Source organism: Pteronotus mesoamericanus, unplaced genomic scaffold, assembly GCF_021234165.1.
Source record: "Pteronotus mesoamericanus isolate MK-2021 breed Mesoamerican mustached bat unplaced genomic scaffold, CSHL_Meso_final contig_68, whole genome shotgun sequence".
NCBI lineage: Eukaryota > Metazoa > Chordata > Mammalia > Chiroptera > Mormoopidae > Pteronotus > Pteronotus mesoamericanus.
In genome coordinates, this window is record NW_026555234.1 from 26,461,911 (window position 1) to 26,478,794 (window position 16,884).

The 16,884-nt window shown below is 41.1% G+C and overlaps 1 protein-coding gene across 3 annotated transcripts in view; it reads right to left on the reverse strand.

The window, feature by feature from the left end:
- The window catches only part of ATP8A1 (ATPase phospholipid transporting 8A1), a 206,621-nt gene extending 194,773 nt beyond the window's left edge, over positions 1–11,848 (reverse strand). For all 3 annotated transcript variants that reach the window (XM_054582124.1, XM_054582126.1, XM_054582125.1), the window contains exon 1: positions 11,576–11,848. In XM_054582124.1, coding sequence (XP_054438099.1) covers positions 11,576–11,624 — 49 coding nt within the window. In that variant the 5' untranslated portion in view covers positions 11,625–11,848. The remainder of the gene's footprint in view (positions 1–11,575) is intronic.
- Between the last annotated feature and the right edge of the window lie 5,036 nt (positions 11,849–16,884).

The following is a 16,884-nucleotide window of genomic DNA, read 5'->3' on the forward strand; positions in this document are numbered from 1 at the left end:
AGAGTCTCAAAAATGACTTCATCTCAAAGCCCTGGCTGGGTGACTCAGTTGGTTAGGGCGTTGTTCTGATATGCCAAGGTTGTGAGTTTGATCTCTAGTCAGGGCACATACAATAATCAACCAATGAATGCATAAATAAAATAAATCAATCAGTCTCTAAAAAAATCAATAAGCAAACAATTTAAAAGAATTACTTCATCTCAGTAGTTAGGTAAGCCAGGTAAATTGGGACCGTGGTAAATTTTCAGTTTCTATACATTAACCTATGAAAGGCTATTTAACATCATGGTGGAATAAATCAATAATTGTAAACTAAAGAAAATAAAGCTCTTGAAAATACAGTTGCTATAGACATTTCAGAGATTTTTTTGAAGTTGCTGAAATCTTTCTTCCAGGTGCAAATGACTACAGACATGGGCTACAAATATGGAATGAATAAGAGATTAATTACTACAACATACTAAAATGAGCAAGTTAGCAAAAAACTAGTAATGACACTGTAGAAACACTCATATTCATCAAGGTCCCAGAGTAGATATAGTATCAGCTAAAAATAAACTAAATGTGTTTACTCTTCTTTTGATTGTACTGAATTGAATGTTTGATTCAGAATTCTCAAGAATGTCTTCAAAACCTAATAATCAAGTATTTGCATATGAATTTTACAATTTCTGAGAAGGGAAACTAAGAAAAATAAAAGCATAACAAGACTCATCAAAGTAATTTGGCAATAGACAAAAAACTTTACCATAAATATCCATATGTTCTTGGCTTTTTGGCTGGCAACCTACAAGGCTTTGTATACAATCCATCCCTCCTCTCTGCACGCAAGTAAATGCAAGGATATGCATAAGTATTTTTTTTTTAACGCTGCTACACATTACAATTACCTGTGAGATAAAATATCAATGCTTGGCCCATATGCCCAGTGACCATATGCCTGACTGATTACACTGGGACGGGTCTGGGATGGGTATTGACCGAAGCTCCCTATTTGGTTCACTGTGCAGCTAGGGTTGAGCACCACTGAGGTATAAACATGGCTATAAAACAACCCACATCACACAAGCTTCCCACTGCCCTGTCTGCATCAAACACACATTGCATTAAAGATGGCGGACAGAATAATTTTTCCTCATGTCACTTCTCTAACTATGAAAATAAAGTTACAAAAGTTGAGTGAATCCACCTAAGGACATTTATTACAACTATTCTGCTATCGATGGTGGACTGAACCCAACTTAAACTTAAGGTTATAGAGCAGCACATCAAATCTGGGTGAGAGAGAGAGAGAGAGAGAGAGAGAGAGACCGGTTTCATTTTTTTGGTCAGAGATAGAACATGAGTGTAAAAAGAAAAAAAATACAGTGAGAAAGACTGGTAGGAGACTGGAAAGGGTCAGCTAGTCACAGCCATTAGGATAACAATACAGTAGCAGAGCAAGAGGTCCCCAAGAAATGGTCACTGACAACAGGTACACTCAGAACCAAAGATCTCCAACATGGGGTAACAAGTTTGTCCAGATGAACTGGCCAAGACCAACCGTGGGGAGAGCACAGCAAACAACATTCAGGACCCTTGGCAGGCCTGGCGTGGCATCAGAATTACTCACAAGTGCAGAGAACATGTGCATCCAAGCGAGGATCAGGGACCAGGGTCTGCAAGGCAGAGCCCCCCGTCCTGGTTCTATATGAGTTGCTGTGACGGGAACTCAGGGCCAAAGAAATGATGACAGGGTGATTCATTACACACCCTTGTGGTGCTAAATCAGAGCCCCTTACATGCCTCCTACCGCTAAGGTTCTCAGGATTGGGGCAGGGCTAAATCTACACGGGGTGAGGGAGGGACAAGGGGAAGAGATGGGCTGCAGACTTTGGAACGACACCGAGTTGGCTTCACTTCAGGACCAGAGTTAGCCACAGGGATCTAAGCCAATTACAAAAGCTCGACTATTCTAGATTGGTGTCAGAACAATCCATCTGTCTGATTAAGCCTTGCATACCACTACTTGTTTGCTTCACTCATGAAAGCAAATCTTGTATGCTAAATAGGTCTGGCCCACTAAAGTGTTGGTCTGGAGCCGAGGGTGGCTTTGGTCTTCTTAGTAACCGTCTCTACTTAAACTGTCACCTGACGAATCCAATCCCATAAAGCTCAACCCCGGATGGTTCAAGATCGGTCATCTTCAAAGATGGCTCACACAAAATAATGAACAGAGGCTCAGTTTAAAACAGACACTTTCCTTTGCCTAATTAACTGTGTAAATGGCCCATGAGCCAAGTTCTATAGTCCCCTTAGATGAACAAAGTGATAGCAACATTGTATAGAAAGGCATGCTACTCAAAGTTACTACCTACAGACACACATTTCACATTAACATTTAATGAAAACTAAAGTGAAGGTAAAGCTGGATGATTTTTGCTTATCAAATCGACTTAGAATGAGATTTTTGTTGTTGTTATTAAATGGGTACAAAACAATAGGCTTCAAAAGATCACATGATATACTTACACAAGACTTCTAAAATGCCACAAGGGCCATGTCAAAGCACTATTATCTAAGCACTAACATAATATGTGCGGTATGACAAGGTCATTTGTGGCTGCTTGTGTTGTAAGGAAGTAAGTTAAAGGCTTATATTTGTATTTAAGTGAGCATATCCACAGATGCATTTTTAATAGGAATAATGTGCTTTATACAATTTTAGATTCTGGAAACTCTAGTAAACTCTGACATGTATGACAGCCACAGGTGTCACCTGAGCACGTGAAATGGGACTAGTCCAAATCGAGATGTGCTGTAAATATAATGCACAGTATATTTAGAAAAATTAGCAAAGACAGAAAATGCAAACTATCTTATTATTAAGTTTTACATAAATTACACGATGAAATAGTATTTTGAATACATTAGGTTAATATTACTAAAATTAACTTCACCTGCTTGTTTTTATGCTTTTATATGTGTCTATCAGGACACTTAGAGCTACATATGTGCCTGTCATTTGTGGCTCACATTTTATTTCCCTGAGTGCTAATCAAAGATATCAGTGCCAGTTTGATCTAAGTAGATTCCGCAAAGCCATTAGTTCATTCCTAGCTGGTCTAAATTCTGACTTCTGCACCTAGCAGAAAGCATAAAAAAACAGCAGTATCTTCATTATTATGTAAAAGCTACTATGTGATACCCTACAAGTAGTAAGTAGAACCAGAGTTTATAATATTTCAGCAGATTAAAAATGAACCAATCTTGCTGAAATAATTGTATAACCAAAACACTATTATTTCAGACTTAACCGGTCAAGTCTGATTAACTGAAAATCCTGTTTAAAAACATTTTGCCTTATGATATATGACATAATTTTTAAATCTATGGTAATGAAAATTAACTGAAAAACTATTTAAAATGAAAGAATTCCTGGGGAAAGAAGGAGAACGGTCACCAAGGAGCATGTATAAAGGGACCATGGACACGGCCAAAGTGGGGAAGGATTGAGGGAGGGAGGCGGGGGCGGGTGGGGTGGGGGAAAGTGGTGGCGGGAAAATGGAGACAAATGTACTTGAACAACAATAAAGAATAAAAAAAATAAAAATAAATAAAATGAAAGAATTCAGACTGAATCAATAGTTTCCACCTTACATATGCTAACAGTCACAAACAAGAACAGATACTTTTAGACAGAATCACATTCACAGGATCTTCATAAAATATAAATCATCTAGGAACAAATCATAAAATGGTGGGGATTTATTTTTAAGACACTTCTCAGCATATGAAAGACATAACAATAAATAGGTAGAATAATTAAGCTTAATGACTCAATATATGAAAGACGTCAATTCTCTTAATATAAATGTATAAACTTCATGTAATCTCAATAAATAGCCCAACACATTTTTTAATTTAACTTACACGGGTTCAAATGAGAATAATAAACAGAAAAATGGCTGGAAAAAAGTTAGAGGGAAGGGCTGTTAGAGTAGGGCCACTATGAGGATATATTTTATTATCTGCAATAAAGGAATTTGATACTAGAGGCCAAAAGAGACAGGCCGAAACTGGGGATGTGGGGGGAGAAGGGGTGGAAAAAGAGGGAAAATGAGAGATTAAATCCAGAAATGATGAATTATGTATGTAAACTTAGTGTATAAAAGAAGTGCCCAAATCAGTATTGAAAGAATGGATTATTAGATATATGGTTATCATGTCAAGTGAATAATAACTTGAGAAACAATAAAGTTAGATTCCTACCTCAGATCTCACAACAAAATACAACCCACAGAAATTACACATTAACTGTTTAAAACAAACCCTGAAAGCACTAGAAGAAAAATATAAGTAATAAGTAATCATTATCTTGAAATGAGAAATGACAAAGCAAAACTGTAAGAAAAAACAGATTATACTTTATAAAAATTAATTCACATACATGAGGAAACACTAAAAAGATACACTATAGAGAAAAATTAATATCTTCAACATGTAAACTCTTAAAATTCAACATAAAAAACTTCATAAAGGATCCTGAATAAACAAGTCAGAAAAAAATCATTAAACTACAAAAATGTATTCAACCTAATAAGGAAAGCGATGTAAACTTAAACATTCATTTTTTAACATTGTATAATCATAAGGATAAAAAAGACCATCCAGTACTAGAAAAGGGATAGAGAAACAGGAATTGGTATTATCTTTCTAGTGACTTTGAAATAGGAATCAACAGTCATTAAAAAGGTACATACTTTTGAACCAGTAATCCCTCAAGGCTTTTTACAAAGAAATAATCAGAAAAGTACAGAGATGTTTAAAGTTGCTTATTCAAGAGCGGTTTGTTTAAAAATAAAAACTGTAATGACTTACATGCCTACCTTTGAAGATTTTTTTTAGTAAATTATTATATTGAATACATAAACAAAAATACTTAGCTGCCACAACATTAATGATCTATGCATTCAAAAAACAATTACTGAGGTCCTATCAAATGCTGGACACTGCTCTAGGCACTGAGGATATAAGCCACAACAGTAGACAAAAATCCCTTCCCACAGGTGATGGGGGTCAAAAGATAAACTTCTAGTTATAAATAAGTTCTGGGAATGTAATATTATACAGATTATATTTGAAAGTTGCCAAGAGAACAGATCTTAAAAGTGTTCATCACAAGTAAAAATATTTTGAAACTGTGTAAAGTCATGGATAGTAACTAAACTTTTTGTGGTAACCATTTTGCAAAACTTACATATAAGAAATCATTACGTTGTACACCTGAAACTACATTATTATGTATCAATTATATCTCAATAAAACTAGAAAAATAAATATAAAAATCACATCATTATCATGGAGTATATACAAATCTATGTGATAGGCAAAACGTCCTATCACAGGAAATACTAAGAGGGAAAAAATACTAAAAGCAATATAGAAAATTATCTCATTTTTTAAACAAATAAATATATTTCTCCTCTCCTGGAAAACAGTTGGAAAGCGTATTTATTAAAATGCCATCACTGATTATATTTGGAGGGCATACTTTGGGGAGATTTTTACTCTCTTGACATGTTTGCGTAGTGTGATTCCCTTCAATGAACAGGTGTTACTTCTATGATCAAGAGGACAAAGTTAAGTTCTCCCAATAAACACAAAGTTCAGAGTTATCTGCCCATCTGACAAACACTGAAGGTGACTGTGTGGCCGGCAAAGCTGTAAGAGCAGAGCATCAGGCCACAGAAAAACTGCTCCCTTTGTAGTGCTTAGGTTCCCACAGAAGGATATCAAGTAGGTCTGATCATCGCAGGCCTCTAGGTCATCTCCTCTCTAGGTCAAAAGAGTCACTCATTTAACCAGTATCTGAGCTCCTACTATGTGCCAGGCAATGTCCTCCATGAGAGCAACATATCACTGAAGAAAATAAAAATCCCTGTTGTAAGGGAGCTTGCTATCCAGAGGATAAGAGCACCAAAAGATGGAAGCTCCACTGAGGAGTGAAGAGTGAAACTGTTGCCTGAATGATAATAATGAAACTATGTGAATAGAAACTCAAGTAGCAAACATTTCACTAATTTCAAAAGTAGATCTACGCAAACTTTCTTATCGCTGTCAGGTAGGTGCCTGATTCAGTTCTGTTTTTGAAATGAGATATGAACAGATGAATGATGGACTACAGATTAGAAAACCTAAAATAATTTAGTTCTCCCACATTTAATACCTTGAGAATTACACTAAACAAAATGACATGTATTGGAGATTCTCAAATGTTGATTACACGAAGCATCACCACACTTGCACTGCCTTTCCTGCTCATAGTGCCATGCCTGTCATAAACTTTTAACTCATGTCCACGTTAAAGGGATCTCTTTCATCCGCACCTTTTTGTCCTACCACCCAACTAGCTGGAACACAACAGGTGCATAATACATGATTGTCAAAGAAACAAAGAATCTTAGTCATTTTTTTGCCTACATAAATGAAATAGCCTCTTAAAATCTTCCCTGCAACAATTCTTGCAGAAACTACTTTAATGTTACTTTTTTATCTTTTAAGTAAATGAAACACAGTATTCTATGTAATGACAAACATTTTAAAGTTGCCATTTATGCAGACCAGTTTAGGAGAACAATCCCCAAAACAACTCCTACTTATTACTTAGCACGTTTTACATAATCAAATGAATGTCATAACATTTGAGCATTATAATATTCATCAGAAGAAAATGCAAATATTGAACAGGACTGTGTTTTTGGTGTATTTCCTTCATTTTGAACAGTTTAATCTTTATTATTTTGTAAATTATGAGCTCTTGAACGCTTCTTTGATGCCAGCCACGGCCTCTGGCAACCTGAATATCTGACAGCAACTGTGCCCGGTAGTTGCCCATCCAATAACTATTCTTCCTTTTGCCTTTAGTAACAAAACACTAAGTAATGTGTCCAGCGAGAAAACTTCATTTTCCAGCTTCCCTTACAAATGGCAGCCAATGCAAAATAAGCACTTAGTCTATGTGGTCTCTCAGCCTTCCATTTTTTTATACCTGGAAATGCTACACAATGCTGGAAACCCAGTCACCAGACTTTAGACAGTTATACACTCAGGATGGCAAAGCAGAAAGCCACAAGGAGGCCATGTCTTTTACAACTTTATGTTGTGGGTACATCTGACCCAGACTGCTCACCTCCAGGCTAGTCTTACAAGAGTGAGAACAACTATTCTGTGTAAACCACTATCATTTCGGTTCTTGTTTCCAGCATTCCTAATGTCGTCTTCAGGAACCCATGTGAGTTAGCTGGGGTGGAAGCGAAGAGATCTAAAATTCTTAGCCCTCTGCTTTGTCTAGTCTTGCTCGAAGGCCAATTTATCTACTATAAGGTTTTCAACTATTATCTCTGCACTCAAGATTCCTGTTTGATTTTTTTCCCCATATCTAACCTCCAAATTTCTAAGTAGCTTCAAATATGTCCAATTTGGATGTTCCTACAATTACTTTAAAATTTGAATGTATTTCTTTTATTGTTTTAACCCTCCTCAATTTCCTTATCTTTAAATAGATTTTCTCAATTAGGTTTAAGTCTACAGAGGACCTCAAAAAAAAAAAAAAAAATCTATTGAACAGAATCTTCATGAGCCAGTCCCGGAAACTGAAGTTCCAATGACAGAGCTGGGAGCTTGTTTGAGAACCTCCTATTATTTTCATTCATTTGTCTCCTGCCCTATATTCACTATATCTCTGTGTCCCATCATGTGGCCTTTGTAACCTCATTTAACCTCATTTCCTACTATTCTTCCCCTCACAGTTCCTTTAACACTCCTGGCCCTCTGTTGCCTTGAGGCCTTCACTCTGTCTGTTCCTTCTTCCTGAAACACCCTTCCCTCCCAACCCCTCCAGGTTACCTTCTTCCCCTCCTCCAACTTGTCAGTGAAGGCTAGCCTAACCAACCTACTGAAAACTGCAACCCACCCACCAACCTTAAGCATCTCACCTGCTCTTTATTTTTTCCCTGGCTCTTACCACATAACAAGTTCTATAATTTGCTAATTTTTTGTGTTTCCTTTGTCTCTCACCTCTCTAGAATGAAAGCACCTCCAGGGCCAGGCTTTTTGTACTCTGCTCACTGGAACTGTACTAGTAAGGGCTCAACAGATGTCTATTGAATGAGCTGATGATTTTCTCAGAAATATCTCTGATGCCCTCCCTCCCCATTCTCACTGCTCTACTCCAATACTAACTGTGGACTTCATCATTTGTAGACTTTTTTTTTTAAACAATAGAATCTATTTACATTGTCATTTTCTCCTAACCATCTAACACACTTCCAGATTTAATCTTTCTAAAAACAATTCTTTGGTATGTCACTTCCTTATAATGATTTCGCTCCTAACTGGCCCTGTTAGAGATATTATACACTGCCATCATGCTTGAATGAGAAATTGGATCAGACAAGTTCTAAGATCCTCTTCAAACAGTCAATGCTATATCTAAATGACTCATTTTGGCATTCAAACTGCCCTGTAATCTAGCAGTACCTCACCTATCCAAATTTACATCCTGCTCCTTCCAAGTTTCCCTCTGCTCTTGGCCAGCTTCCTTAAGAATGCTCAGATAAGCCATATTCCCTTTCACCATTTTTTTCAATGGGTTATTCTATCTCCAACACCCTCGTGACTATTAAAAAAGATGGCAATATCCTTCAGAACCTTGCTACTCAAACTGTGACCTGTAGGCCAGCGTTAGCACCCCCTGTGAGCCTCTCAGAAATGCAGCCACTCCAGCCTCGTGGCAGACCCCCTAATCTAACCAGATCTCCGGTGAGTCGGTGAGTCGTCAGCACCTTAAAGTTTGAGAAGGATCGCGTGAGCACTCCTGTCAAGTCACTCCTCAGCGAAGGGTTCTCTCAGCAGGCCTCATGCTCTTAGGTCCTGGCCTTCCACAGGCCCTGAGGCACCCATAGCAAGCACAATGTTCAATTAATAGCATCCCCACATGGACTGTTTATTCCTTATTTCATGTAAGTTTTTTCTCCTCACTTGGGCTGTAAATAAGTGGCACAGGACAGTCATGCATCTGGCCGATCTGGATGCAGAGAAGAGAAGCCCATTCAAGTTACTTAAAGGAAAAAAGAGACAGTCCTAGTTCCATTTGGGAACTGAGACTAGAAAACCTGGGGCGGGGGGTGCTCCAGGGCCTGGCCACCCTCTTGGCGTCTGTGTCTCTCTGCCCCATTCTCTTCATCCCAGGTGTCCTCTCTCCCATCTTTCTGTTCACTCATAGTTTCTGCTTCCACCTCAGCAGCACTTGCATGACCCATTATAGCCGGCCACCCTCTCCTGTCCCAGCCCGTGCATCTCTGTCCTTTTCTGCTCCAATTTTCATTCTAAGTCTCTCAGTTTAACCCATCTCATAAGACAGAAAATCACCACAAAGAATCTTTTTGAGACAAAGCACAAGGGTACAAGTGTCTGGACCGCCTATGGATTGTGTACCTTCGGTCAGCAGCCTACCCTGGTTCAATCAGCTGAGGCCAAGGGGCTGCGGTACAGAACAAGGCCCTTTAGGCAGTGGGAGCCATCAAAGGAGACTATTTCTTAGGAAACAAAAGTGTGGGCAGAGCAGGCAATGAGCCACATCGCCAGCCCACAGAGTCATTATTTATGTTGTCCTCACCACAGTCTGGAGCAAAATGCTGAGCACAGAATAAACAGAAACCAACCAATATGGCAGGGGAGGGTCATTCACTAAGTACCACTATACCCCCAATGCTGTGCTGCACGCACAGGGAATATCAAGATTAAATAAGAAGGGTTCCTTGTTTTCCCAGGGCTCTTAATCCAAATGTGTCACAGCACGAACTACCCAACCTTGGGCAGGTACCTAAACCACCCGGGCCACAGCTTCCTCAACTATCAGATAAGATCACCGTCACCAACCTCCAGGATTGTTGTAAGGTCCTATAAGGTAATCTTTATGGAAATGCTTTGTGAAATACATACATGAATTAAAAATAATACTGTAGCCTTGCACTAGTAATAAAATCCACAGGTTTTCCATTGTTTTCCAGTCTTTTCTCTCTCCCTTATTTCCCACAATATATGATTCATCAATAGTTACCATTTCAAAGAACAATCCCAACTGTTACTGCTGTATTTTCATTACCTGTATGGCTCACTCAAATGGTGATTAGGAAAAGTCACTCATTTCACTCAGAAGTATAAGAAAAAAGAATGAATATATTTTTACTTTGTACATTTTTATGACACTATCGCCCATCCCACTGAGCATCTAAAACTATAATGCCCTATATACGTTTTTCATTACATTACAAATAACAATAAACAGGTACTAAATTCTTATGTAGGACATAGGTCAATCCTGACTTTTGTGTGGGCGTCTCCCCAGAGCAGTTTCTATTGGTATTTCCCAAGCAATGTAGGTATTAGAGCACAGTGCCCCAATTTTTAACATGGGGACTCTTGGGAGAAAAAAAAATACAATGGCCATCTCAAACCCTTGGAGTCTTATCCTCCTAACTTCTATTTATTTATTTATTTATTTTCCCCCCTTAAAACTACTTTACCACCTGCCTCACATTAAAGGGTGGGGTGTGGGCAAGGGTGGGAATCTGGGATGATGGCAATATAGACTAGTTCTCAAAAACATGTTATTCCATCCTTTGCAGACGCTAGGTTTATGGGAGAGAAAAACAAAAGAAAACAAAACTGAGATATCTATAATCTTGGGTTTGCCATGAGGAAAACCAAGGAAAATGTTTACAGAGTAACTGCCTCACGGTAGGCAGGATGCTGAGGGCTCTTCAGACAAGATGGAGAGTGTCTTGGACCTCCAGAACTCACTTGCCCTTGGGCATCTGTTGCTCCTGGCTGACAAGTGTATTCATTCAACAGCTGGCCCTGGGTGGAGCAAAGGAAATAGCTTCCACCTTGCTAAAAGTCAGCTGAAGCTAGCTCAAGGGCGGCTTCGGCAAAAAGGAAAAAACAAAAACGAAACCTCTTAGGGAGCTGGTGAGACTGCGCTGCAAGAGGCAGAATTGCAGACACCGTAACGCACAGTGCCCGCTGAGCACCCAACCCCAATTAAGGCTCCTCGCGCTCTGGGAGGCAAGGGGCTGTAGACCAAAAGATCCTGCAGCCTGGGAAAACAAACCTGCTTTTCGGGGAGCCGTGATGTGCGGGGTGCAAAAAGGTGGGCGGCGGGTTGGGAATCTGTTCACTAGGGTGGGGAAGCCGAATGGAGACGCGGAGGTTTGTGTGCTAGTGGGAGGGAGGTGGGTTGGGCAAGAGCGCTGGGTGACAGCGACCAAACAATCACGCTGCAGTGTAAAGCAGGCTTTGGGGTTCTGGAGCTGGGAAAGGGTCTGCAAGTGTACTGGAGGTGCTGCAGGAAGAAGGGTCCGCTAGGGGCGACGGCCTGGGGCAAGAGGTGGGACAGACATCTCTTTCCCCGATAGGGGAGCGCGCGCCCGCGCGCGCGCGCACACACACTCACAAACACAAGACCCCGCGCTGGCCCCGAGCGGCTCCCCATGCTCTCCGTATGCAATTCCCCGCTGCGGCGGCCACTCACCCTCCGCGCGGGAGCGGATCTCCGACACGGTCCTCCGCATGGTGGACATCGCGGCGATGGCTGCAGGTGTGTCTTCAGTCCAGACTCTGCACCTGTCACTGCGCTGCACAAGCGGGAGAGCGGGCTGCGCCGCACCGAGCGCTCAGTTGGCGCGCGGGCCCCGCCACCCACCCAGGGTAGCGTAGCCGCGGGGCGCAGCCCCCGCGCGCGAGCGACACGAGGAAGAGGCGACGAGGGTGGCGGCGTCCGCAGAGCTAGGCGAGCTCTCCCTGCAGACACGGAGGGGGCGGCCCGGCGAGGGGCGGAGCTAGGGCGCCGGCGCCAGGGAGGGGTCGCCGGGGAGCGCGTTCATTCGCTCTCGCAGCCGCCTGGCGAACAGCGCTGGAAAGGGGCGGGGAAACACCCTAGAGCACCTCCTTCGCCCAGCCTCTATTCGGGCCATACCATCCCTGCGGGGGGAGGGTTATCCGCACTCAGCCGCCTCCTTATCCGGTCGTCGCTCATCCCCTGGCTTCAGCTCGTCCCGTCTTTTCTGAACGCTTTTCTAACTCTCTCAAGACTTGACTAGAGGAGAATGGGTGCTCTGGCTCCCGCTTCCTTGAATAGCCCGTCCCGTACCCTCTGGCTTTTAAAAACAATAAAATCGGTCCTGGTCTACACAGTGGGGTTGGGTCTAAGTGGGCAAGCAGGAGGCGAAAGGGACTGGAACGCCAAGCTTAAGTTCCGGACCCTACAGTGGAAAGGGACGGCGAGTTCCCCATCTGGGGTGCAGTTCTAGCTTCCCTGCACCGCCAGCAGCCCTCTCGGCCTGAGCCGTACTTGCTTTTTGGCCTGGCCCCCAAGCAACAGGCTCCGAGGCCAAATGCCCGGCTGCCGGGTCTCCTGCCTTTGGTACTTGCATGCGTCTGGGGCTGGCCTGCGAGTGGGCCTGGCGCATCCCACCTAGTGCGTGCTCTGCAGCCTGACAAAGTTCTGGAACTGTAATAAAGTCAACTACTGGGCAGGTGGTTCAAAAGGAGTTTTTTTGCTGTGGGTTTTTGCATTTAGTGAAACCTTCAGGAAGTTGGGTGCAGTAGTTTTAACTGAAAAGAGGAGAGGGGTCCTTGTATAAAATCAATATTTTAAATTTTAATCTGCCCCATATCCCAAAGATCATTGTAACCTTGTTACCTTTTATTTTGTATACAAGTTATCATAAGAAGTACGGTATTTTTATTTTATTGCTGATTTCATCTTTTGAGTTAGAATGTGTGCTACTACATAGATTCTGGTGAACTGCTTAAATGGCGAGAAAGGAATAAATTAAATTAGACGCAATCTTCCTCATCTTGTTCTCTTTCTCCAGCACTGCATGGAAGGGGGCTTTATATGGAGGCCTTTAATGTGAACTGCCTTCATATCCTTAGGGGAGAGATCTGGAGAGGTTTGACCAGAGAGCTAAGCAATTATTCCCAAACCTCAAGAAAAAAAATCTGCTAATAGCATCTTATCTCCATCTGTGGTGTTTCCTCTGCCTCCTGCAGGTAACATTTGCTAATCAGAGCCCTGCCCTACGTTAGTACTGAGTCAGGCAGTCAATGCATATTTATGAAAAACCCATTCTACTTCTCTACTTGGCTCTGATTCAGAGGCTGGGATTAGGACCAAAAAAAAAAAAAAAAAAAAAAAAAAAAAGCAAGCATTTCCAGTGTTGAGGAAACATGACAGGGTAGAGCAGGACTCAAGATAAATGTGTTTGTTTCAGTGATTGATGGTCATGATTTACAAGTATGTTCCTCTGAAAGTAAGAAATGAGTACACTGCTTTGTAAGGACTGTCATCACGGGCCATTTTCATTCCGTCCAGATCCAGGGCCTCCCTGCATAAAGCTGGCTTCCTCTGGTTTGATGAACATGAGCCTGAAACAAAATGAAAAGGGTAAGTACAACGAGAAATAGTAAAAAATCAGCTTTAAAATTCAGTGAATGGAAACCAGAGGAAATGCAGTGCTTTCATGATTAATATTTTAGGTGTAATTTACAGAAAGCCAGAGCCAGTTTTTGTTCCAAGTCAGTGCACAGCAGCATGACGGCATTTGATTTACGAGCCATCGCCTTTGTAATTCCTCATGAGCCCTCAGATGGAGTTCAGGACTGCTTCTTTACAAAGAATAATCATTGGAAGGGAGTTCCAGAGATTGTCCCTGTTTGCTACCGAGCAGCTCCTTTTATATACGTCATTGTGTGTGTGTGTGTGTGTGTGTCCCCAGCAAAGTCCATCAGCAAAGGTGACAACACATGTCACTCATACAGGAAATGACAGCAGTCTTTCATACAGAGAACATTGCGTGATACAGTCTATAGCTGTCTGTCTGTCTTTCCCCAAATTATCCTATTACCGTGTCCATACTGGTAAGAGTCTCCCAACTGACTCATTTCTGAAAACCACTCCGTCCTGATTGCCAGAAATCACGCACATTTTTATTGGTTCAGAAGCCTAATGAGGTTGACGTGTGGCACTGATCTGTATCTATCTGATTTCCATGTCCTCTCAGGTCTCATCTTCCATTGTTGTGAGAAGCACCGTGTACCAGCCCCTGGCAGGGAACGCCAGTCCTAGCAACATGACCTTGTCACAGAATCTGTAGTACAATTCAGATGTCAGCAAGATCATTTGAAAACTTTCAGGTCCTATGACTCCATGCTGATGGACTTAGAAGGAAGAGGGTTAGTCAAAGGCAGCTTGTCCAAGGACCAGGTTTTATCATCCTCTACAAAGTTTACACTGACTGCATAATATGTGTGAGGTGCTGAGCCAGAGTGCTAGGTTACAAAGACCCTTAGAGCACATGTGAAAGTCAACCAGCAATGCAACTAGATGGCTGATGCAAAACGCCAAATGGACAAGCAGCAACGACTGTAGACATCGAGAGAAGGGGAGAGTTCAAGAACTGGGGTGATCAACATAGGTGAGCTAGGTCTTGAACTAGGGGATTAGACAGTAGAAACAAACCAATGTTCCAGATAGGAATGCTTGGCGTATAGGAGGTACTCAATAACTGTTTGACAAATATTTAATGTAAATGCAGTGCTAAAAAATCATATATGTTGTGGGGGGAAAGAGACCGATTGGACTGCAACATAGATTTTCATTGGTTATCTGTACATTTTATATGGGTGAATTGTATGTTGTGTGAATTGTATGTTAAGGCTGTTAAAAAAATTATCTGCAGAGGTGTCAGGTACAAAATTATCAAGTCTAGAAAGTACAAAGGAGATGTTAGGGATATTTTTATCCTGCTGGATTTTCACTTACTAATTGCCTGAGTTGGTGGTTGTTTGGGGCCACCAAGAATTAAAAATGGGTCTCCTGTGGTAGGAACTCATAGCCAAGTAAGTGAGAGAGGCAAGCTCACTCATTTATTAACTTACAGTACAGACAGAAGTCCTTCGGGAACTTGTGGCTGAAGGTGTGGAGATGTGCCTGAGAACCTGGCTTCTGGCTGAGACTGAGGCCTGGAGAGCTGATTACCGCACTACTATAAAACACAGATGCCGAATGGCGCTGGCCGCTGTAGTTTCATTCTTCTGCAGAAGCACAAACTAATTAGATACATGAATCTCAACTTTTAGATAATTACATTTTTAGTTTAAAATTGAGATGAAGTTATAACATAAAGTTCTATCAAATCACAGTGCTACCTGGTGACAGTAAGAAAAGGCACTTTTGACCTTTGGCGCATAGTTAGTGTTATATTGATTTGCTGGATTAGTGTACAGAAGATAGACTATTAGACTTGTAAGGCTCTTTGGCCAAGATTTCCCCCTCGGATCACTCCCTTTCTGTTGCCATGCCTTACACGTGTTCCCCTCTGACGACACCAGCAAGTTCTCTAGACTGTTTCCAAATATGTCTTAAGTTTCTTCATCTCCACTTCTACCCCTCTTTTTTTTTTTTAAAAAAAGATTTTATTTATTTATTTTTTAGAGAGAGAGGAAGTGAGGGAGAAAGACAAGGAGAGAAACATCGATTGGTTGCCTCTCGCAGGCCCCTCAGCAAGGGACCGAACCTGCAACCCAGCCATGTGTCCTAACCAGAACTCGAACTGGCAGCCTTTCAGCTTTGCTTTCTGAGATGACGTCTGACCAACTGAGCCGCACACATTAGGGCCACCTCTGCTCCCCTTGTCCAAGCCACTGTCACTGCTCACCTTCGATAATAGCCTCCTAACTCATCTCCATGTTTTTATTTTTGTCAGTCACTCATCTTACAGGAGCCACAGTTATTATTTTCAAACAAAAAACAGTTTATGTCATTTCTTAAGACTCTTCGGTGGCTTCCCATTGCACTTGGAATGAAACCCAAACCCTTTATGGTCTTGTCCTTGACTGACTCGCAGACTCATCTTCTACCAGCTCATTCGGTCACTGGGCTCAGGTGAATCCAGCCCACCCCAGCTAATCATGCCCCACCTCCCCCAATGCCAGCTACCGCCTGAGGGCCTTATTCTGTTTTTCTCACAGTCCTTATCTCTATCTGGTTTCCTTATTTGTTTATTGGCCTGTTTATGATAAATAGGTCTTGCTCTACTTGCCTTACTACAATTTGTCTACTTGAAGAACAGTGTCTGTTATTTAGCACAGGATCAATAAATATTTGTCAAATGAATGAACTGAAAAATGGGTGTACTATGAATGATCTTGTTCCTTAAGGCTGAAGACTGGAAATGAGTAGAAAAATAGGTAGCATTCTATTTGAAGAGGTAATAAGTTTGCAGCCTTCATAAGCATGTATACAGGAATATATTACTTTGCCAGAATTATTTACATAAAATAATTTAGAGTCTATATCCTGTGAAGTACTTGAGGTCAGAAAATTATCTTGTGATTACCCTGTTGGCTTTGGCCAAAACAAAGTGATTACATTTTAAAAACAAACTGATTTCAACCAAAACTTCTAAACCTATTTTTGTGTAAATAATCCAGGTACATATTCTTACTCATAATGATAAAAATCAACATTATTTTTCTCATGCCTGTGATTTATTGCCCATGACTGTATAATTGTTCTCTTTTTAAATACCTTAACAAGGTTTTAATTCAAAGTTATAATGTCTTTAAACATTATTTTTGTCATACACTGGAAATCTCCAACAAAAAGGTACAATGAATTTTCCTTCACTATAACTGAAAATTGTTACTGTTTGAGTGAAACTACAGTTTTGAAATATGGATTTGTATTATTTAAAAGAACTCTTAAAATGTTTAAATACCCTCCAGCATATTTAAAGTAGCGTTCAATTCATACAAAATATTTGAGGAAAACATTTA